Here is a 25,047-nt window from a genome sequence, read left to right as displayed (position 1 = left end):
CTATTTTGGGCTGGGAAGGGTAACTCGGATACTCGGGTACTCGGGTAGATGGGTACCGGGTAGGACCCAGGTACCCACACATCTACCTGGACCCGTGGATAGTCACGTGATGTATATACGTACTGTTTAATGGCATTTACAATAAATGTCCATGGTTACACTACAAGTATAGCTAATGCTCACATATCTTTCTGATTATGTAAGCATTCGTTGTGGTTGGTTGGTTGGTTGGTTTGTTGTTGAACGTGATTTTTATATGTTTGAGGAAGGATAAAGCGTCTATCATCTTCCGCGTATCCATGATGAGATCGTTTTATACATGAATCTAAATAGCTTTTGCCAGGGCTGCGATAAAACACTTTCCATTCGTACCCAACTCTTGAGACTTATAGCGGATGCCCGGGTAGGGCCGGGCAACAGGGTGTTGGGTACACGTGTAGTAAATTTGACAACCCCCCCCCCCCCCCTTCTCTCTCTCTCTCTCTCTCTCTCTCTCTCTCTCTCTCTCTCTCTCTATATATATATATATATATATATATATATATATGAATAAATCGCATAATGCGATATGACCCTTCCAGTTAATATGTCACACCTTTATATAGATCATATATATATAGTGGTGTGTACATATATCACTTCATGACTGTACACTTTTGAGTGTTAACGTTTGGACGTTGGCCTGTCACGATATGCATTGTTATTGTTGACAGACATATTTACTTCCTGTATGCACGCAGGGCTTCTAAAGCGTTTTGAACCTTGATTTGACCTGCAAAGAAAGTGCACAGGGAACGGAAACACACGAGTGCTCACGAATGCGAGCTCTTCCGAAATGCTGAATTCCCGGAAAGCTGCTTGTCGACACGCCAAACAAACCCAAGCTAAAGGACAGGGTATCTCTCGTCGCCTGGTGTGTGCGATTATGTCTCGCGATACTGTCACGCCCTACCGCTTTGCTTAACCCGGTGTTTTGTTTGTTTGTTGTTTTATGCCGCACTCAGCAATATTCCAGCTATACGACGGCGGTCTGTAAATAATCAGGTATGATGACACACGTCAACAAAATCAGCGAGCCTGACCACCCGATTCCTATTATTTTAGAAGCCCTCTGCTGCTGTGCTCTTTTCAACTCGTTTTGTAAAAATAAAAAATCGTTTTTTTTATTCGTAAAAGGTGACTATGGTTGTCGTAAGAGGCGACTAACGGGATCGGGTGGTCAGACTCGCTGACTTGGTTCATGCATGTCAATGTATCCCAATTCCGTGGATCGATGCTCATGATGTCAATCACTGGATTGTCTGGTCTAGACTCGACTATTTACAGACCGCCGCCATAAAGCTGGAATACAGTTGAGGCGGCGTTAAACAACAAACAAACAAAACAAACACTCACACAAACAAACCCTGTGTGTACTCTTGACCCAGTGTTTCTTAAGTGTCATCTCTCGCTATACTGCCATATATACTCTCGCCATACACGGCGAAGTGTATGTCCAGGGAAACATCTCGCTATACAGCCATGCATATCTTCATGTATATGTAATGGTATATTTCGTTACACCACAGCCTATGACCAGGTGTATGTAGGGACAACCCTCGCTACGATCCCATATACTAGTATATAGCAAAGTATAATTTATATCATGTTCAGTAATATCTCGCTATACGTACACCACTCGATGTAAATACAGTGATATCTCTTACGATCTATCGCCAAATATGACGCAGAGTTTGTTCTGTAATACTCTCGCTAATCTGCCCGCTATTGACAGTTACCTGGTAAGGTGAGGTGGGATGAAGGTGAGGTGAAATGGGGTTTAATGCCGCATCCAATTATCCGATTATTGCACTGATATAGCATGCACGTGTGTGTGGCTGCTTGTACCAGTCCGGACTGATGCCGATTTATAGTGATAGCCCACTGAGACCCCAGTCAGACACAGTATACTGACTCCGAGCCGACCAGTCCTTGTTTTAGCCCCTTAATGCCCAGCGCCAGACAGGGTAACAACTAGTATCATCTTTTAACGTCTTTTGGTATGACGCGGACGGGGATCGAGCCCCGGACCTTCCGCTCTCCGGGCGGACGCTCTACCACTAGACCACGGGGGCAGTCCAGTTTCCCGATAGGTTTCTTAAAGGTTACATCAGAATTATAACCAAAATTGAAGGAATCTAATTTGTGTTATTCATATTATTATGTAATAACGGCAACATCACCACAAATTACATCCTAATAATCCCATGCAGCAATATTTAAATGAGGATATTGGTCGGACTGACGAGCCCATACGTCGCCATTATCTTGGCCAGTTTTTTCCCCTTCGCATCTGCGGTAGACGGAGCTTTGTATTGTCGCAAAAATAAATTCTTTTGATGTTTAGACAGGGTCAAAGCTTACTGGACCATTTCTTCACCACAAGGACAGTACCTTCCATAGGCTGGTACTCCCTTCCTTGGCTTGGAATCTGAAGATTGTAGTGCCTTGCCACTCGGAGTACAAGCCCAACCTCAAGCAACCTGTACTCCAGCCTCAGCTGTCCCCTGCTCAAGAAGTTGTTCGAATGCGGTTCAGACACCGCTCTCATTTAAAATTCTTGCATCGTGCGTAGATCCTGGCCACTTGGGAACGATGTCAAGTATGTTGTAGTGAGCATCAAATGCTATCTGCACATTAATGCTGTGGAAATGTTTCCTACAAACGTACTCCGGCTCATCGACACTCGGGGCAATTCTGCGGACATGGGTGCCGTCAGTTACACCAAATACGTCAGGAAAGCCAGCAATTGCCATGAACGCTGCTTGATTACGTTGGATGTCTGTTCGTAATTTGACAAACTGTCGGACAATAGCCGGTGTTGACGATGCATCATTTGTTTCACTGACAATACGGCTTATGGATGGCTGACTTATTCCAAGATCATCGGCGTTACACAGTTGCATTTTCCCAGTTGCAAGATAACGCAGCATGACGGCTATTTTCATCTCCGGGGTGATGGCATTGTTTCTTTGTGTAGGGGAGGTAAGCCTATCCCTGATTAAATTTGTGACAAATAATATACCTGCACTGTCAAGACGAAACCGCTGGATAAGTTCCGTGTCTGAATACACACTGAAAATGTTTTTCCTTGGCCTGAATTTTCTCAGCTGATGCGGCTGGGGTGCCCCAGATGCCGCCATATTGGATACTTAAGAAAATTCTTAGGTAGCTAAAAGCCCTCTTGAGTACTCTTAACTTTAGGTGAGGTGAGGTGAAATTGGGTTTAACGTCGCGTCCAAGATTATTGCACTTATATAGCGACGTGCATGCACGTGTATGTGTGTGTGTGTGGCTGCTTGTACTAGTCCGGACTGATGCCGATTTATAGTGCTAGCTCACTGAGATACCATGCCGCAGTTTAACACGAATACCCCACTCAGACACAGTATACTGACTCCGAGCCGACCAGTCCTTGTTTTAGCCCCTTAATGCCGAGCGCCAGACAGGGTAACAACAAGTACAATCTTTTAACGTCTTTTTGTATGACGCGGCCCGGGATCGAACCCCGGACCTTCAGCTCTCCGGGCGGACGCTCTACCACAAGACCACGGAGGCGGTCCCTTAACTTTAGGAGTACTCTTAGTACTAAAAGTTTTTATGAATATGACTTAAGAAAATTCTTAGATTTAAGAGTAACTTTTGGTATTTCTAAGAATTTTCTCAGACTTAAGACCTCTTTAGCACTCTAAGAATGTTTATGAATACCGCCTCAGATCGGTAAATCAGTGGAATGGAATTTGCCATTTGACCATTCATATCAGACCATTGGTATACCTGAACCTTAAAGGTCTTGGCCAAATGCCATGTTTTGATTTTGCCAGTCCGAGCGGATATTCCTCTTCTTATGCACAAAGTAACAGATCAGCAAGAAGTGGAGCACATTCTTTCCTCTGTAACTATGTCTATGGGCAGCTCATTTTGTGACAAGTGCCGCTGTTTTTCTTTTATTTTGTCATGTGGGATGGTAACGTACAACGTTGTAAAAGCAATTGTTTTGAAATGAATGAAGTTGGTTCTTTTCTGAGATTCCAAATATTCAAGCAAATCCTTTGTTAATCTTTGAGACACGGATTTTGAGAACACTTGCTTGATCGGCAATATATCTCTTCCTTTTTTAATTTACTTTGGATGCCAGTACAGAATAAGAATGGGTATGTCTTCAGGTTTTAGAGTTTTTAAGATACGTTTAGTTTGTCCAAAATAAATTGTTCCACTCCTTTCCGAGGCCAAAATCTTTCTTGAAGCTGTGACTGAAATAATATTCAGTCTGTATACAAATTTAACTGTATTTTTGAACCAGCAGGTATTGTGGCCACAATGTCTTACAACATGAGTGCCTCTGTAGCAAGTTACCTCAGCCTTGGGAGAGACCCACTAGCCCAGCTCAGTTCTCTGGTGACGCGTACAGTGGAGGGGGGATTTGAATTGACCAGCCTATCTCATGATGAGCAGTTTAGCTCGCTCACATCAGATGATGACCTCATTATTCTTAATGAAGAGGATGACCTGGATGATCGTAAGTACTATCTAATGATGCCAGATTACCACAAATGCACTGTTTAATTTCATGGTAAGCCAAATGTAGTACAGTGTCGGGAATATAGTCTATGTACGTGTAGACAAGAGGGAGAATAGTCCACCGTATGATATGCCTTTGTTAAATTTTCTCTAAACCAATGCTTAGAAACATACAAACATCTCAGGGTGGTGGGGTATCCTAGAGTTTAAGCTCGTCACGCCGAAGACCCGGGTTCAATTCCCCACATTGGTATAATGTGTAAAGCCCATTTCTGGTGTCCCCCACCGTGATATTGCTGGAATATTGCTAAAAGCAGCGTAAAACCATACTCAGTATAAACATCCCAAACTGACATGATCATTTATTCTGTTTCACTCAAAGACTGTGGAAGCCTCAAATACTCTTTCAGAGCAACAGCTGACGATTGAAAGGGCGTCGATAAACGCCTCAGTTTGCACAGACTCGGTACAACCATTGTTGTCTTCTGTAACTGCATCTGTCAGAAATGTGGGCAACAAAAACGACACAGTACAAACCAGTCATCCGATACCTCTTTCACCAATACAACAACAATATCTCCAAGACAGAGACACAGCCAGGCAAACTCTGTGTTATCAACTGGAAACGAAAGGGTTCAAGGCAACATTTCGTTTTCAACAACATGAGGTTGACATTGAGTCCCGAGGAGAAAAGAAACACAAAGAAGCTCTGGATGTCATCGCCAGCTCGGTCGTAGAGATGGAACTAAATTTCAGCAGTGGTGAATTGGAACAGATGTCTCAAGTGGCTGGTATCCCGGATGGGGAGGTCATTCTGCCACAGTTGTCCAGTGATCAGGACGTGCTTGCAGTCATTGATAAGACCAACGGAAGTATGAAGCTTGTTGGTATGGCAGACACCATCAAGGCACTGAAAGAAACCATTAATAAATCACAGGAACTGTGGGACACCAGACACAAGAACCAAGAACAAGGGTCACAAAGCACTGCATCAATCCCAGGAGATACTGAACAACGCGGCGCATCTGCTCAAGAACAGGCATCGCTGTACCCAAGTATATCCAACCATCCAGGGGAAGAAAACCCATCTATTGACAATGCTCCGATGACTAACTTCGTGCGCGTTGATGACGATAGTCTGGATTATTTGTGCCTGTACAAGGGGGATGAGATGCGGATGATTGGAGAGGAGGAGGGTGTAGCCATCTGTGACACCACACACGGGTACGAGGTTAAAGGTCCTTCTGCAGCCGTTCAAAGAGCTGTCGTCAAATTGCGTAATCATGTTGAAGGAGTGAAATGCAACAAGTTTACTTTTGAAACTACAGTCAACATGGGGAATTTCGCTGAAGCCACTAGCAACGCCAGCAAGAACCATAACTGCATTATTGGGTACAAACAGACGATTGGTACAACCAGAGGCAGGGCGAGACAACAACCCCCAGTCCTGGAATCTTCCACCACAGGTCAGAGCACTGAATGTTGTCCTCAGAACTACATGAAATTATATTAGTCAACGCCAAAGACTAATATTGAGCCCAAAATTAATCTGCCGAAACAGATTCCATTGGGTGTAAAAGGCAAAAAAGTAGTGAAAAGTATATGAATGGCTAACTTCTTTGAGAGGCATTTAGTTTGAGTACTAAGTAAGGATAAGTTTTATGGATCACTTGCTTGATAACGGTGTTAGAACCTACACCGAAACGTCGCTCCTAATTGTAATAAAAAAGTTGTCGATCTATAAATCTTATCCTTACTTATAAAGGATGACTGAAAATCTGCAATAAGTAATATTTATACGCATCAATAGTTGTATACCATGCACTCTACTCGTTCATCATAGTGACGCATTTGACCTTGGGTTAGGAAGAAGGGTTGGAAAAATTCAATGACGACAATCATACAATTGAAAGGATTCATTGCTTCGATTAAAAACATGAAGTGTGTGAACGTTGAAATCTTTTCTTACTGAGGTATGATAAAACATAATTAATCTTGTGTTGTGTATGCTTTCAGGAAAACAAAAAGCTAAAGTTACCGTGGTCCTGAATAGGATAGAGAATCAGAATGTAAGTATTTTTCAGCCTTATACGTATCAATTTCCTTCACGATTACCCCCACTTCATCAACATTCAACAAGTACAGTATCAACCACATATACCAAATATCATAATAATATTGCCAGAGATAAGTGAATCTTCAACTCTACGAAGGATTAAGATGAAGAAGTATAGTAGAGAGGACTGTCTATGTATTGATACATATGATGGTATTACTGTCTGTCCGCCTGTCATGGAATACAAAGGAAAAGTATTATTTATTTATATGTATTTATATCAACCAGATTTATGAAAGGCCGGAACGTTTTCGATTTTGATATTTTGTTGAACATGATATTCATGATATTCAAAGTTGAAAAAGTAGTCCAGGCTGAATGTAGAATGTGTTCCCTAGTTTGACTTCACGTGAACAATTGACTTGTCTTTGCATGTGTTTGTGACTGGTGGGACAGGATACGTTCACCTTTCCGCGAACACCTGGTGTCATCACAATTTTATAGTTATAAATAAACACATGCTGGTGATAGTGTCGGAATTATGCAATCGCCTCTGCTTTAAGGAAAGATTTATGATGAATATGTCGCTTCCATTTATCAGCATCATGCTTATTTTGTACAGGCGAATGTGATCGTGAATACCACAAACAAGGAGCTGAAGTTAAATCAAGGACAGGGTGTGTCCTATAGCCTGGTACAGGAGGCAGGGGAGGACATCCAGCAGGTTCTGACGGACATCTACCCTCACGGAATGACCTATGGTGACCTGGCAGTGAGCCACTGTGGACGTCTCACAAATTGTGAGAAGATCTACCATGGCGCCCTTCCATATCACACCGGAAACACTGAGACTATGGCCCTCTCCAAGTGTTACGAGGTAAGTGGAAGTACAAAGTCTAGGCTTCAGCATATAACGCCAGTCTTGCTGAGGCAAAGATTTCATAATGAGGAGTTGAGTTCTATATCTGTTGAATAAGGAGAATATGTTATGGCTGAACGTCACTTTATCACTGTGACAGCAAACAGTAATGTGACAGGCAACAAACACTTACTCATTTATGCAAAACGTTGGCTTAACGGATGCGGCTTAACGGATGCGTCTGGTAGGGAAGGACACGCATACACCTTTCGCGAACACCTGGTGTCATCACTGATTTTCAGTGATCCATTCATATCATTTTCACTGCAACTTTGCGATTTATGCCCAGTGGAATCTGTTACGGACGTTGGTTATTCTCTGGCGTTGAATAACCATACATTAATTATACTTAATGAAAACTGCAAGGGTTGCATTTTATGAAAGCTCTGACTGTCATCACTACCGATCCAATCTTAAAACACTTCTTGCAAAGCTTACCTATGTCTATTATTACAGGTAACTCATTACATAATTATAGTAAAATAAGGAAATGTATGCTGAGATAAATGAAAGTGAAGTAAAAGACAATATGGAACATAATGCACATTATAAGTTGACCAATGGTCTCAAGGAGGACATGGGTTGATGCCCCCTCTATGCTAGTTTATGTTCTGCAGACATAGAGGGGTTCATCAACCCAGGTCACACAAGGGACTGGTGGACAACGAAGATTTGTTGTTCCTCTGAAACCTATGATCGTAGGTTCTAATCCTGGTTGGCCCTGGGGGCGGGCGGGTAGCCTAGTGGTTAAAGTGTTCACTCGTGACGCCGAAGACCCGGGTTCGATTCCCGACATGGGTACAATGTGTGAAGCCCATTTCTGGTGTCCCCCGCCGTGATATTGTTGGAATATTGCTAAAAGCGGCGTAAAACCATACTCACTCACTCACTGGTTGGCCCTGATTATATTTCTTGGTTTGTCAGCATTCTGACCCAGATGATAAAAAAACTTTTTTTCCTCCCCAGTGGCTGGTGTCTCTGGTGTTCCGATGTCTCATCCAGGCCTGCAAGGATGGATTTCAGACAATTGCTCTGCCAGCATTCGGCACAGGAGCCCTACAGTATCCTACCAAGAATGTTGTACAGCTCATGTATCATGCCATTGATCTGTTCACCAAAGACGAAAGAGCGGGATCTCTGAAAGAGATTTTCATAGTGATCTCCCGTGAATCAAGGCTGGAAGTGAAACAGGTACGTGCTATTTGTAAATATAGTCCGGAATACAACCGTCAACCTTCCTACTTGGGGGCTCACTATTCATATTCTGGGAAATATTTTTTGTTGTTGCAAAACAACAACATATAAACCGTTCACTGGACATGTTGGATGCTTTTGAAAATATTGTGTTGATGGGTCAAAACAGATATTTTAGCTCACCCTTTCAGAGATAATAATTGTTGGTCTTGAGGCTCTGACTGAAAAAATGTCTCAGTGTTTCAAAGAAATCCCCCACTGGCACATAGTATTATCATTAACTATGAGACACTAATGTTATTAAAAGCTGTGTTGTTCAAATGAAATATCAAAGTCAAAGAAATAACTATTTCCTCCCTGGCATCACATTATGTTATTATATAAGCGACATGTCCATATCCCAAAGAAATCTCTACTCAAAGTCGCTATACAATTCCGATCATATGATGAGCATGTGTTTATGAATCAAATGTTCTTTACCAGAATGTGACAGTCTTTATGAATGTAATAAGATGAAATTCCATACTCTGGTAGAAAGTCACCTTTTGGATATGTAGCGTCTGCGAAGACTAACTTTGCATGTATTTTCACCTCTCCTTGCAGCTGTTTCTTGCGCATCGTCTCTCCCATAAACTCAAGACAAGGCACTTGGCTAACCCCAGAGGTGAGGTGGCAGTGTTTGCCAGTGTGTGGTGTGAGGTATAGACATAGGGGAGACATCCCTACAGTATCCATAATAGGAATTCCACACTCTCAGTGGTTTTGTATCCGCCCATCGGCCATCTCTCTGAGTCAATGTTCCTCCCAAACCCAAGGAACGTCGGGGGTAGCCAAGTGGATAAAGCGTTGACTTATCACGCCGAAGACCCGTGTTCGATTCCCTGCATGAGTACAATTTAAACCCATTCCGAGTCATATATGATCCAGAATAACGTTCCGCTAGCACCACAAAGGTACAATATACCTTGACGATCAGGTGCAATGGTATTAATGGTATGTTAGATTTAAACATTAGATTGCAATGTCTGACTTCAACGTGGAATCACTGTCAGATTTCGACCTCACTTCACCTTTCATTGCCAACCAAAGTTAACGTCATTTCAACGTTGAAATGCGACGTTATTTCATCGTTGATACAACGCGGTCGTGCCTGCTGGGGTATTTCTTTTTTATTGCGAAATGCAATGACGACAAGCCTCGGAGTTACATGACTTTAATACACTTTTTTATAAATTTGATATCACAGACTCTTGAATCCCAGCCGTGTTATGACACTTGTTGTTGGTTCGTTTGTTGTTTAACGCCGCACTCAGCAATATTCCAGCTTTTTGACGGCGGTCTGTAAATAATCGAGTCTGGCCCAGACAATCCAGGGATTAATATCATGAGCATCAATCCACGCTATTGGGATGCGATGACATGCATGAACCAAGTCAGCGAGTCTGACCACCCGATCCCGTTAGTCGCCTTTCACGACAAGCGTAGTCACTTTTACGGCAAGCATGGGATGCTGAAGACCTATTCTACCCCGGAATCTTCGTTAACTCTGTTTCAGGACGAACATCTTACTTATCACAAATGTTTCGATTGTTGATTGGCACGGGACAGGATTTCGGTTTACCTGACTATTTATCACAAGGTACGATGTTATATTAAACATTAATCATCACTGTTATCTGTTTTATATTCATTTCAACAGTTATACCTACGAGGGGCATTCAATAAGTTTTGCAACTTCAATATGAGACCAAATCGCAGAATATCTTTTGCACTTTTACTTTTTCAATACACCTCAATACACTTATTCCATTTGTCCTTCAGGCTCTTAATACCACTTTTATAGAAATCCACAGATTGGCCCCCTAACCACGCCTCTGTGGCAGCCTTTATGTCCTCGTCATCCTAGAAGCGTCTTCCACGTAGGGCAGATTTCATTGCCGGAACAGGAAATAGTCACTGGGGGCTAAGCCTGGGCTGTAGGATGGGTGATTTAACTGTTCGAATCCTCATTCAAATATGGCGGCCTGTGCAATTCTCGACTTGTCATGCAAAAGTAGAAAACCACGTGTTGACATCCAACGGCGTTTCTAGAGAATAGATTTCGCAATTCTTTCATTACAATAGCATAATACTGTCCATTGATTGTAGTTTTGGGTGGCATGTGATCAATCAGTAATATGCCTCTTGCATCCCAAAATATGGTGGCCATTATCTTGCCAGCCGATGGCTGAGTGCAAAACTTCCTTGGAGGCGGAGAATTGGGGTGCTTCCATTGCATGGATTCCAATTTAGTTTCTGGGTCCATGTGGTGGATCCTTGTTTTATTACCTGTCACCAGACGAGAAAGAAATCCGGCTTCATCTGCAGTATAGAGATCCGGGAGGTCTTGCAGATACCCTTGATATACCAAGATGCTCATGAATAATGGTTACAACAGTTCCAACTGTTATTTGGAATCCCCGAGAAAGTTCAGATACTTTCACTCGTCGGTCAGACAAAATTCTTCTTTCTATAGCAGCAATGGTTTCCGGCTGGGTGGCATCTGAAGGCCTGCCTGACCTTGGGTCATCGTCTATGGACTCCCTACCCCTTTTAAACTGTAGAGACCAACGGCAAACTGTGGAATAGTCAGGAGCATCCTTACCCATCACTTTACACATGCGGTCATGTACTTTTTTTGCTTTGCATCCCTCCTTGGTAAGGAACTTTATTACAGCGCGTTGTTCATGTTTGGGAGAATTCATGATTGTGACCACCCTTGGGTGAATGAAGCCATCACATCTAACTTATTGTTGTGTCTGGAACTTGTTATGACACTTGTCAACCTAATGTTATGACTAGTGTCACACCTGCCTCAAGTTGAAATTGTTTGTGTAAACACAAATGTCCAAGTTGCAAAACTTATTGAACGCCCCTCGTATATCTAAATTGAAATGTGTGTATATTGCTAGAAGCGCCGTAAATCCATTATAAATGACATATCCACTCACTCAAATGTGCATCTATCACTACAAAATATACATCTATCGTAATGATCGTAAATATACGCAGCTATTCGCAATCTCATCTGTTGCAAACAAATTGATCATATCTACAATGAGACCTTGTTAATCGGGAAACCCCTCCTTCCAAACGAGCACTGCAGGGAACGTATATACACATACACAGAACTACTACTTTGAACCCTTGATTCAGTTATCCAGAAATTTATTAATCCGGACGATTTTAAAAGGAATGCTTCTGACGTTACAATATTTCTACATTTGACCTCTACATTTGTCATCGCCTGATAGTATTTGTATTATGAAATGTAAGTTAATATGTTTGTGCGTCTTATATAATACGATACTTGATTAACCATATGTTTTGCTGTGTGATGCAGAGATACAGAGACAGAACTCGCCCAAATGTGAGGTTAGGATCATGGTTGCCGACACGCTTGTCCAGGCCATCAACGGAGGTGTTGTGGAGGCGTGTGATGTCACAGGCGCAGTGCTCTTGATCTGGAGAATGGAAGATATTACGAGTATGTGAATTAAACGCAATGTTATTGTACAATATTATTATTATTTTCCGGAGAATGTGAAGACTCCCCAACACTGCAGCCTTCTGCTTTACTCATATTGTCAGAAGGGCTGTATTCCTGTTAGCAAACCTGCGTACTCTCCCAATGTCAGTCAACAGATTGGGAGGTACCAAACCAAAGGCACCGAGAACAATGGTGAGTCGGACAACTTGGTACTTGAGATGCAAGCGTGACATTTCTAAAGCGAGGTTCGCATATTTGCCATGTTTTTCCTGAATCTTGTCAATCACATTAGTGTCAAAAGGGACAGAAATTTCAATACTATAAATGATTTAACTGGATTTATCAAAAGGGACAAGATGAGGTTTGTTGGCCTGGATACGTCTGAGGCTGTAAACGGGCGTATTTCAAACCTTTTTCTATTTATCATTTTCCATGATGCCCTCTACATAGTCGTGTCAAGCATGGCGATAACAGTAATAAAATGATCAAGCCATTCCATCATGTCTCTTAAGATACTGTGTTTGTGCCAACGCTAGGCATCCAGTGACAGTGTGTTGACAGTCTCATTAAATTCATTTGCAAAATCTACAATTGATATTCACATTTTGAGGCAAAATCCCACATTGAAGGTTTCGAGTGGGAAGCGACTGGTCCTGCGACGCAAACTAAAGCAGTGGTCGTTCAGGTAGCCTCTCCTTGAACAACTGAACTGGGCTGATTTGATATGGCACTTTGCTTGATTGACTCTCATTTCTGTACCGTCCAGCAGAACAGATTACCCACATCCTTAGCAGGTTTAAGAAAACTGTGAAATACCATGTTTTCCTCATGAGACTTGACATGGTTCACAAGCGGATCATCAGACAAATATACATGTGTATGTGTGCAAAAGTAGACAATGCAACAAAGAGCCTCGACGTTAATCAAACCAGGCCCTCCCAACATAACTGGTAAATATAGGCGATTGAGTGAAGAGCGAGGGTGGTGGGATCTATTGTCTGACATGATTCTTCGTGTGACGGTGTCAATACCCCGAATTTCTTGTTTTGTCCCCTTATCAACATTAAAAGAATACGAAAGGACGGCCACAGTATAAATGATAAGGGCAAAACTAACCGTGGTCCTATTTTCTCTTGTCCCGTTGTGACTTTTAGTAACATATTAATAAACATTCCTTTTTTCTCTCTAAAGAATTAAGTGTACATGTACCTGTTCTGACAAGGGCCTCACCCACAGGTTTTCTGAGGATTTAACGTTTTCCAAATGAAAATTTAAGAAATGTCAAAAGGAAGATTAATATTTATTACACCTTACAATATTTACTGCACAAGTTTTGATTGAATAATATATTTTCATTCACCGTTAAAACAACAGTTTGAAATTGTGAAGGAAAGTGTAGATTCGACCTTTTCACCCAACGACACATTAAAACGGTACCACGCCTCCTGGCATGTCTTTGACAAGTATTTCTTGTATTCACAGTTTTGGTTTGATCATTGGAATAAAGGGGGCACATGTGGCCCTGTCGTCTTAGGCACCGCAATTCGCTGTGCAGAGATGCGTCCCTTGGGCACGCCAGAAACCCATGATTCTGGGTTCGAATCCCGCTTTGCCCCGATTATGTTTCTAGCTTTGTCCACACCATACCCGTGCCCGTGGGTTTCACCGAAGTGGTAAACATCTGAGATCTGCATCATTTTGGGCTTTCCCTTCACATTAAGCTGACACGCCGTGATATAACTGGAATACTGTCAAAAGCGGCGTTAAACCTCACTCACTCACTCACTCACTCATTGGTATAAAGATAATATGCCAACATAATTGTTATATATTTTCAGTTATTCATCAGTAAAGAGGATCCAAGGATATATTTACGTGTACTTTATCAGGTTTGTCAACGTAACCATTGTCTTCTGCTTTATATCACAGACTGTACATGACTATAAAAGTGTTTCTACTTTTCCTTTCAGATCCAAACGACCATGCTGGCCTTACAAGTATAAACCGTGACAGACACGACTGGGACTGCTGTAGAGAACACGGTGAGTTATACCTTTGGTCAAAGTCAAGACGAAAGGTCTCCGGCCCATATACAAGAGAGAGTTCATGTTCCCGAGGCAAGAGAGTTAACTGACCCTTGCCGAACTAGGCTGGTATTATGGAGTTACATTTTGGCTGTACTAACGAGTCTATACGGAACGAAATCTATTACCAGTTCGTAAACTGTCATGCAGATTTCGGTCGATTGCAGGATTTGCAAAGCATGTGCACCGCCAACTTGTTGTTAACATATATTTGCCCAATCTTTTCATGTTTTTAATCAAGGTGCTCAAGTGATTTGATGCTCTTCGCGATATAAGACCCGTTTTATCACGAGATAGATCTTGATGATTATCGATCAGATCCTCTTACTGGGCGCCACCATTTCGTTTGAAACAAATGCATGTGATACGAGAGGTGGAATCTGATTGGTCCATAGGAGAGGTTGAGAAGGGACATAACCACTGGTGGTGCCTCGATTGAGCCCAGGAATTCCAGCATAGTTCGGCAAGGGGGGGGGGGGGGGGGACTCTTTCCGAACTTTCCGAGACCACTGTGTCAATAAAGAGTTTATTCAGTATGCAAAGCCATATGGTCCACTGTACAGTTCAGTTTAAACAGATACATACAAATCAATTGTGTCAATAACTTAATTTATGAATGAGCATTCCGTTCGCACAAGTAAAGGCCGTGGTAGGCACGACTGGGACTGTTCGAAGGAACAAGAAGTGCTGTAATTGCAGTAAGGTAGCTTAGGAACGAGAAAATGAAGGATTCTGCATGTTCCACTGTAAGCCTTTTTAGGAGGCTAAAACCTTTTAGCTTTGTAGCTTCTTAACTTTGTTTTGTATGCTTGTTTTTGTTTTTATTTGAGTGTATAACACTGCACTCAGCAATACTCCAGCTATATTAAAGTAAGAAATGAAGAATGAAGATACGTTTAAGGGACCCATGACACTTATAAATATATGACCATTCATTGTGTTTCAAGGCTCAGCCAGACGACCCCTGCCACAACTGAGGCATCTTTACAAACATATATACAACCGGAGTCAATTGTGTATGTGCACAGTTTTGTTGGGTTTGACGATGTGTTCTTATCTTCAACAGTAGCGGATTTAAAGAGGACTAGATGTGTGGCTGACACGACCACCGTGCCGGGGACGACCCTCATCCACACCTACTGTCGCAACGTTAGCGAGGCCAGTGTGAGTGAGGCATTGCAGAGAGGGTTGCGTCTTGCTGCCAAGAAAGGGTGTTACCATGTCACCGTACCGCTGCCTTCTGAAGGTAATAGTTCATCTTGGATACATCATTAGCAGAACACGGCGAAATGTTGACGTTCAATTTGGCGTTGTGTTGTCCTTAAGTCTTACAATTCATGACTTACTGAATATGTTTTGACCAACATATATTCTGATTATTGTGCCTTACCTATATCTATCCTGATTACTGTGTTTTGAACTATATCTATCCTGATTACTGTGTTTTGACCTACATGTATCCTGATTACTGTGTTTTGACCTACATATATCCTGATTACTGTGTTTTGACCTACATATATCCTGATTACTGTGTTTTGGCCAACATCTGTCCTGATTACTGTGTTTTGACCTACATCTGTCTTGATTACTGTGTTTTGACATACATATATCCTGATTACTGTGTTTTGACCTACATATATCCTGATTACTGTGTTTTGGCCAACATCTGTCCTGATTACTGTGTTTTGGCCAACATCTGTCCTGATTACTGTGTTTTGGCCAACATCTGTCCTGATTACTGTGTTTTGACCTACATATATCCTGATTACTGTGTTTTGGCCAACATCTGTCCTGATTACTGTGTTTTGGCCAACATCTGTCCTGATTACTGTGTTTTGGCCAACATCTGTCCTGATTACTGTGTTTTGACCTACATCTGTCTTGATTACTGTGTTTTAACCTACATATATCCCAATTATTGTGTTTTGACCTGCACATATCCTGATGACTGTGTTTTGACCTACATCTGTCCTGAATACTGTGTTTTGACATACATATATCCTGATTACAGTGTTTTGACCTACACCTATCCTGATAACTGTGTTTTGACCTACATCTGTCCTGAATACTGTGTTTTGATCTAAATATATCCTGATTACTGTGTTTTGACCTACATCTGTCCTGATTACTGTGTTTTGGCATACATATATCCTGATTACTGTGTTTTGACCTACACCTATCCTGATAACTGTGTTTTGACCTACATCTGTCCTGATTACTGTGTTTTAACCTACATATATCCCAATTATTGTGTTTTGACCTGCACATATCCTGATGACTGTGTTTTGACCTACATCTATCCTGAAACCTGCGTTTTGACATAGATCTATCCTGATAACTGTGTTTTGACCTACATATATCCTGATTACTGTGTTTTGACATACATCTATCCTGGTTATTGTGTTTTGACCAAACATCTTTCCTGATTACTGTGTTTTGACCTACATCTATCCAGATTACTGTGTTTTGACCTAACTTTTCCGATAACTGTGTTTTAACCTACATATATCCCAATTATTGTGTTTTGACCTGCACATATCCTGATGACTGTGTTTTGACCTACATCTATCCTGAAACCTGCGTTTTGACATAGATCTATCCTGATAACTGTGTTTTGACCTACATATATCCCGATTATTGTGTTTTGACCTACACATATCCTGATGACTGTGTTTTGACCTACATATATCCTGATTACTGTGTTTTGACCTACATATATCCCGATTATTGTGTTTTGACCTACATTTATCCTGATTACTGTGTTTTGACCTACATATATCCTGATTACTGTGTTTTGACCTACATCTGTCCTGATAACTGTGTTTTGACCTACACCAATCCTGATTACTGTGTTTTGACCTACATATATCCTGATTACTGTGTTTTGATCTACGTATATCCTGATTACTGTGTTTTGACCTACATATATCCCGATTATTGTGTTTTGACCTACATATATCCTGATTACTGTGTTTTGACCTACATATATCCTGATTACTGTGTTTTGACCTATATATATCCCGAATACTGTGTTTTGACCTACATATATCCTGATTACTGTGTTTTGATCTACATATATCCTGATTACTGTGTTTTGATCTACGTATATCCTGATTACTGTGTTTTGACCTACATATATCCCGATTATTGTGTTTTGACCTACATATATCCTGATTACTGTGTTTTGACCTACATATATCCTGATTACTGTGTTTTGACCTACATATATCCCGAATACTGTGTTTTGACCTACATATATCCTGATTACTGTGTTTTGACCTACATATATCCTGATTACTGTGTTTTGATCTACATATATCCTGATTACTGTGTTTTGATCTACATATATCCTGATTATCGTGTTTTGACCTATATATATCCTGATTACTGTGTTTTGACCTACAACATATATCCTGATTACTGTGTTTTGACATACATCTGTCCTGATAACTGTGTTTTAACCTACACCTATCCTGATGACTGTGTTTTGACCTACATATATCCTGATTACTGTGTTTTGACCTACATATATCCTGATTACTGTGTTTTGATCTACGTATATCCTGATTACTGTGTTTTGACCTATATCTATCCTGGTTATTGTGTTTTGACCTACATATATCCTGATTATTGTGTTTTGACCTACATATATCCTGATGACTGTGTTTTCACCTACATCTTTCCTGATTACTGTGTTTTGACCCACATCTATCCAGATTACTGTGTTTTGACCTACATATATCCTGAAATTGTGTTTTGACCTACATATATCCCGAATACTGTGTTTTGACCTACATATATCCTGATGATTGTGTTTTGACCTACATATGTCCTGATGACTGTGTTTTGACCTACATATTTCCAAATTTCTGTATTTTGATCTACTGTTATTTGTTATACTGTTAGTTACCGACGAACAATGACACGGCTGGTGTTTCCAATGTGAATACATTCGAAGGCATGACAAGTTTGCATCTATTAGTTGCAATCTGTTTTCATTTATCACAAAAAGATAGTGTTTGCTTTTAGTGTTAGTGTTTTCGGAGAAACATTCAAAACTAAGAAAAGCATTTTACCGTTGTTGTGTCTTATACCGCCGCTTTGTCATAATCCAGGCAGCCTCGCGGCAAGACCGGATCAGTCAGCTTCCGCCATTGCTTCTGCCATAAACCGGCGTCCCTGTGGGGTGTATGTCGTAACAGTCATCATCCCCGATAATGACATTTATGTCGGAATAGTAACCAGAATCGCCAGCCGTCGAATAGTTCAGGAGCCCCCGGATGTCGGCAAGGTTTCCCTAGTTGGTAAGTTCACGTAAAAGGGAGCTATGGGGCAGCCTAGTGGTTCGATTCCCCATGTGAGATAGTGTTTGAAGGCCATGTCTGGTGTTCTCCGCCGTGACAGTGCTGGAATATTGGTAAGTTCACGTAAAAGGGAGCTATGGGAAAGCCTAGTGGTTCAATTCCCCATGTGAGATAGTGTTTGAAGGCCATGTCTGGTGTTCTCCGCCGTGATAGTGCTGGAATATTGGTAAGTTCACGTAAAAGGGAGCTATGGGGTAGCCTAGTGGTTCAATTCCCCATGTGAGATAGTGTTTGAAGGCCATGTCTGGTGTTCTTCGCCGTGATATTGCTGGAATATTGCTGGAATATTTGGAGCGCCCATCCTTCGGGGTACGATGACCAACCAGTCACCGAGCCTGACCACCCGATCTGTTACTTCGCTTCTTACGACCAACATAGGTTGCTGGACACGTATTCTTACCAGGTATCCCTACGGGGCGGATCACTATGAGATAGTAATACTCTTAGGCTGGGTATTAATTACAATAGTCGGAGGTATATGTAATACCATTAGTGGACGCTGAATGCATTAATGTCCACTTACGTTGACGTTATTTCAATATATTTGGGCAGATTTTTAATCGCTTCATTGTTAATTGGGCACATGGGATTATGTTACTTTCAACATTCTAAGTTTATTCCCAACTATTTAAGTTTTTTCAGTATCTTATGATTTAGCATTTAACTGTTTCAGATTCCTTGTGGAAAGTTACGTTCTCCCGTCAACAGAACCTCGCAGCGATGTTTAACACAGCTGTAGATGCCGTCATGGTCGTCACGTCAGATTCGGAGGAGACGAACAGGAACGCCGCCAGGGACGTGGAGAGGGAGCTGCACGTGCATCTGAAGGATGTCGTGTACTCTCGCAGACAGTAGGGCAACCTGACGCTCTTCAGTTTACTCTCACAGATAGAAGGGCAACCTGACTGTCTTCAGTTTACTCTCGCAGACAGTAGGGCAACCTGACTGTCTTCAGTTTACTCTCGCAGACAGTAGGGCAACCTGACGCTCTTCAGTTTACTCTCGCAGGTAGTAGGGAAATCTGACTGTCTTCAGTTTACTCTCGCAGACAGTAGGGCAACCTGACTGTCTTCAGTTTACTCTCGCAGACAGTAGGGCAACCTGACGCTCTTCAGTTTACTCTCTCAGAGTATAAGGGCAACCTGACGCTCTTCAGTTTACTCTCGCAGACAGTAGGGCAACCTGACGCTCTTCAATTTACTCTCGCAGACAGAAGCGCAACCTGACGGACTTCAGTTTGACTGACCTTTGCAGACAATAGGGCATCATGCCTGTCCTCGGATGACGCCTGAGTTTACTCTCGCAGACAGTAGGGCAACCTGACTGTCTTCAGTTTACCCTTAGAGCAACATACCCGTTTTCGGATGACATCGCACCAATGCATTCATGGAATCATTTAATAATAGCGAGGAAATCATGGATGAGAACTGATGCTATACTATGACTGTTTGCAGTCGTACAGAGCATCACTTTGTAGTATTTGACGATGCATTCACGTGATTTTAGTTAAGGCAGATGCATTGTGTTTCACACTCATATCAGATTTATATTTTGCAATGTTGTCGCACTTCATGTAAAGTATATCAATCTATCTATCTATCTATCTATCTATCTATCTATCTATCTATCTATCTATCTATCTATCTATCTGTATATATATATTGGTAAGTTAACATTGTACTGCTACTGCTTGATTGTGCCAAAATGCCACACCCTGTCTTTCACATCGATTTTCGATAATTCTATCATAAAACAATATTATTTATATGTTCTTGTTATACTCATATTATGCGGAGTGTTATCCAATATTTGTACTCTAAAGTATTTTGGAGCAAGGAATCTGAAGAGACACATTCCGGAAATAAGTTTCAGAAAACTTAATTCCACTTTTTGATGCTTTCTGGTCACAATGTCTGTCACTTATATCTACTTGTCATACACATGTACATACCGTACATTATGCCTTCCTTCATAGAACATATGTGAGGAACGGAAATAAACTAGTACTATTATATGCATAAATTATATCATTATTATCAAGTAATGTCTTTCCCAGTAAGCTTCTATAGACGTTGAGGGGACACAGGTGGCCCAGTCATCTAAGGCGCCGCAATTCGCTGTGCAGAGTTGTGTCACTTGATTGTGGGTTCGAATCCCGGTTCGCCCCGATTATGTTTCTAAGTTTGTCAGCACTATATCCGTGCTCGTGGGTTTCACCGGAGTGGTAAACGTCTGAGACCTGCATCACTTCGGGCCTTCCTCCCACATTAAGCTGACATATTGTGATATAACTGCAATAATGTTAAAAGCAATGTTAATTAAACCCAACTCACTCACTCACTCACTCACTCACTCACTCAATAGACGTTGAACGAATTTATTTCCTTCAGGTTAGATAAGGGGTACAAGTTTAAAGATCAATGGTCATAAAGTCTGTGGAATCTTTCAGAGCTTTTCCAAATTGAAAAATGTTTAATTTGTTCGGTGTTGTCACCGTTTGACACGACCCCTCATTCCTCATCGGTCTCTTTACACCATATGGAAGATTTATGATCTTGATTTACAAACATTTACAAACATGTAATGTGCCATGCTACACGTTTTACCATTTTAAGTGTATTTCAAAGAATTTTGTGTTGATATACAGATTGCAATCCTTCCTGTTATGGAATTATATGCACTTCATTAGCCGTACAGATGTCAACGCATATCTGTACGGCTATATTTACCCATGCAGAGATAGGGCAAGACTAAACAACTAGTCGACCATTGACCATGTCCACTCAGTGTCACCAAAGCGCGAAGCAACAGACGTGTACATGCTTGAATGCCTTGATTCCTGCTGTATCAAGTCAGAATGATCTATCAGTCTATAGTACTGCAGCTTTAGAAGTTAGTAAATAAATAAATGTTATTGCGAATGTTGTCTGTTGTTCTCAAAATTAACTCTATAGTCTTTATTGCCTTACACATTCAGTTTGTCATGACTCGTGTCCAGTTCCAGTACGAGGAAGTTTTGCAACTTCAATATAAGACCAAGTCGCAGAATATCTTTTGCACTTTTATTTTTCGATATAATCTCCATTCACCTCAATACACTTATTCCATTTGTCCTTCAAGCTTTAAATACCACTTTTATAGAAATCCGCAAGTTGGCCCTCTAACCACGCCTCTGTGGCAGCCTTTATGTCCTCGTCATCCTGGAAGCGTCTTCCACGTAGGGCAGATTTCATTGCCGGAACAGGAAATAGTCACTGCGGGCTAAGTCTGGGCTGTAGGGTGGGTGATTTAACTGTTCAAATCCACATTCACATATGGCGGCCTGTGCAATTCTCGACTTGTGAATCGAAGCATGTAAGGAACTTTATTACAGCGCGTTGTTCATGTTTGAGAGAATACATGATTTTGATCACCCTTAGGTGAATGAAACAATCACATCTAACTTATTGTTGTGTCTGGAACTTGTTATGACATGCGTAAACCTGTTGTTATGACTAGTGTCACACCTGCCACACGTTGACATTGTTTGTGTAAACACAGTTGACATTCAGCAGGGCATTGACTTTACACTATTCACCTTTCCCTTCACGTCGAGCAATATTCAAGCAGATCCTGCCTTGGTGTCTACATATCTCAACCTTTGAAGTACAATCGTGCATGTTCTTTCAGCGAAGATTTCAAAGAACGTCATACGGATCTTGCTCATAAGTTGTTGGACATTCTGAAGCATCAGTGACCAAAATGATGTCCGACGTACTTCATCATTCTGACTTGTACCACATGCTTCCGTGTTATTTCAGGTGAACAATTGACTTCCCTTTGCATGTGTTTGTGACGGATGCCACCGATGGGGCAGGATACGCTGACGTTTTCTCAAACACTCGGTATCATCACTATCTGACACTTAGAAGATAAATACTACGTGTGTGTATTTCCGGGATTTTATCGAGTATTTGCATCTTGGAAATTCATCTCGAGACTCGAAAGCGTTATGTATTTATGACCCAAGACTCGCTTCTCTCGTTAGATACGTTTTGAAACAACTCGTAGATCAATGATATTGACAATAGCAGACACTCGTGTAGTAATCTCTGTTTCCTATACAGTGATTCGGTCGCTTGCTTCACCCTTTGACATTTGGTCATGGGACCCAAATTAGCCAATCACAATACAGAACACACTTTCTATAGGTTTACAATAATCATAAACATGTGCATATAATGTTGTCGGAATCTTACAGATGTCTGAGGGAAAATGGTTTGTCCCTTTTACTGACACACAATTGTCCTTAGGTATGCTGTGCGAGAGTCATTCATGATTGTAGTAATACCGTTTCACAACTTCCTACACACTGTTTCAGTATTAAAAGCGCGTTCAACCAATGCCCTCTAAAATCAAATAGCTACTTTAGGACCTCAAACATGCATGTGTATTTTTTTCTCTGAAGTCCATTTTATTATGAACAGACAAAAAATACAAAATTATTTTGGATAAACAGCAACAAAACATCTTACAGTAGAATGATGTTTCAGGCCACAATTACATGTTGTTTTGTTGGGTTAGCATATCGACCTTCGCTTGATAGAGTCACTTTTAACAGTGACATGAGTGAATACTTAAACTCAATTCACTTAACACTATTAGCATCATGTGTTTGTGTTTACCAACAGTTTGAAGAAAGGGTGTAACACGGCCACTTCTTGACGTACAAGCAGAAAAGTGTTAAAAAAGTGCTCGCTATATGTAAATCAAGAGGTGGAATTTTCTAGTGTACAGTGGCACATATATAACATAGCAAAGTAATAACACGAAGGTAACTGCTCTCCTGCATATCTCATACGTAGGACTTAATATCTCCTACGTAGGACTTATAATCTCTTATGTCGGACTTCCTATCTCCTTCGTAGAAGATACTAAGTCCTACGTAGGAGATACTAAGTCCTACGTAGGAGATACTTAGACAAAAAAAGAATTCACCATGGCCCTACTAGCTGGAAGGCTGAAAGAATCTGCGTTGATCGACAAGTTCGTATTACCGTCGATGTGTTGATGAGGCCGGTCATGCTGTACAGATATCTTGTATCAATCCCCAGATAGCGTTTAAACGATGGACGAAGCTTGTCTACTTGACTACCTTCAGTATAGATTCCCCAGCATATCACAAACACATAAACTACAGGACAAAAGAAATGCATAGCTGAATTCAAAAGACACTTTTATATCAGGAATTGCTCATTTGGTTACAAAGATATGTAAAGATATGAATAGACAATGCCATTGAGAAAGTGATCAAATGTAACAAATGTTATATTTGGGATAACATGTTCTTAGTAAAGTAAAGATTCTCGTACTTTTTTGGGGGTGAGTCCCGTCCGGGATTCGAACACACACTTGCCAGAGTGAGGCACCTAATCGCCAGCACACAAAGTCAGCGATCTAACCCACTCAACCACCGAGGCTTCCAAAAAACTGAAAGTCTGACAACTGGTAGTCTAGATCACGTACTTTAAGTACCCCTCTGACAAGTGTAAATTGGCACGGATACCATGGCCGAAAGCTATGTTAGAACGCTGACTTTGTGTGCTGGCGATTAGGTGATCAATTTCACTGTGTTACAAGGGGCAAGGACACAGCACAATATCGTGGAATCATACCGCTGGAATCAAAGGCATCCTAACACCGCCGACGTATGGAATCAACAAGATTCCACATGATGCCCAGGAATGTTATCTTGTTTCAAGGCCAACAAGAGTCCTGTAACGTCTGAAGCTCAGGGCTACGTCGTCGTACACGCTTATTACGTTCGTCCCACACATGTTCAGTTGGGTTGAGATCTGGTGATCTGTATGGCCACTGATGAACAGGAAATTAGTTGTGATTCGAGTGTGGTCGGGCGATGTTATGTTGGAAAACGACGTTACCTTTGTTCATGAATGGAGTGAGTTGGGTTTAACGCCGCTATTAACAGTATCCCAGTTAAATCACGGCGTGTCAGCTTAATGTGGGAGGAAAGCCCGAAGTGATGCAGGCCTCAGATGTTTACCACTTCAATGAAACCCACGAGCACGGGTATGGTGCTGACAAACCTAGAAACATAATCGGGGCGAACCGGGATTCGATCTCACAATCATAGGTTTCTGGGTGCCCGAGGGACTCTGCACAGCTGATGAGAGCGACCGAGGTGACATGCTTTAATGTCTAGTGTACTAGCGTAGGCTTTGTCTTTCACGATACGCTTTGTTATCATGGTGTACAAAAGTAGGCCAAATGTTATCACCACTTGCATACATGTTACTGTATGACGTGACCTACAACATTGTAACGCAACTGGCTGGAAACAG

General features: G+C 41.5%; 1 protein-coding gene and 1 pseudogene across 1 annotated transcript; one reads left to right on the top strand and one right to left on the bottom strand.

The window, feature by feature from the left end:
- Positions 1-2,513: 2,513 nt before the first annotated feature.
- Positions 2,514-3,182, bottom strand: LOC139451682 (putative nuclease HARBI1; annotated as a pseudogene).
- Positions 3,183-4,350: 1,168 nt separating this feature from the next.
- Positions 4,351-20,426, top strand: LOC139452214 (uncharacterized). The gene is made up of 12 exons (XM_071233603.1): positions 4,351-4,558; positions 4,971-6,026; positions 6,577-6,629; positions 7,239-7,493; positions 8,502-8,726; positions 9,333-9,393; positions 10,285-10,368; positions 12,112-12,255; positions 14,229-14,300; positions 15,409-15,588; positions 18,458-18,646; positions 19,380-20,426. The coding sequence occupies exons 1-12, from the start codon at positions 4,360-4,362 to the stop codon at positions 19,559-19,561; spliced, it is 2,700 nt and encodes an 899-aa protein (XP_071089704.1). The 5' UTR covers positions 4,351-4,359; the 3' UTR covers positions 19,562-20,426.
- The last annotated feature ends 4,621 nt before the right edge of the window (positions 20,427-25,047 follow it).

Source organism: Haliotis cracherodii, unplaced genomic scaffold (genome assembly GCF_022045235.1).
Source record: "Haliotis cracherodii isolate W230 unplaced genomic scaffold, xgHalCrac1.p SCAF_9, whole genome shotgun sequence".
Lineage (NCBI taxonomy): Eukaryota > Metazoa > Mollusca > Gastropoda > Lepetellida > Haliotidae > Haliotis > Haliotis cracherodii.
Note: the sequence above shows the minus strand (reverse complement) of the source record. Positions and strands in the feature narration are given on the sequence as shown.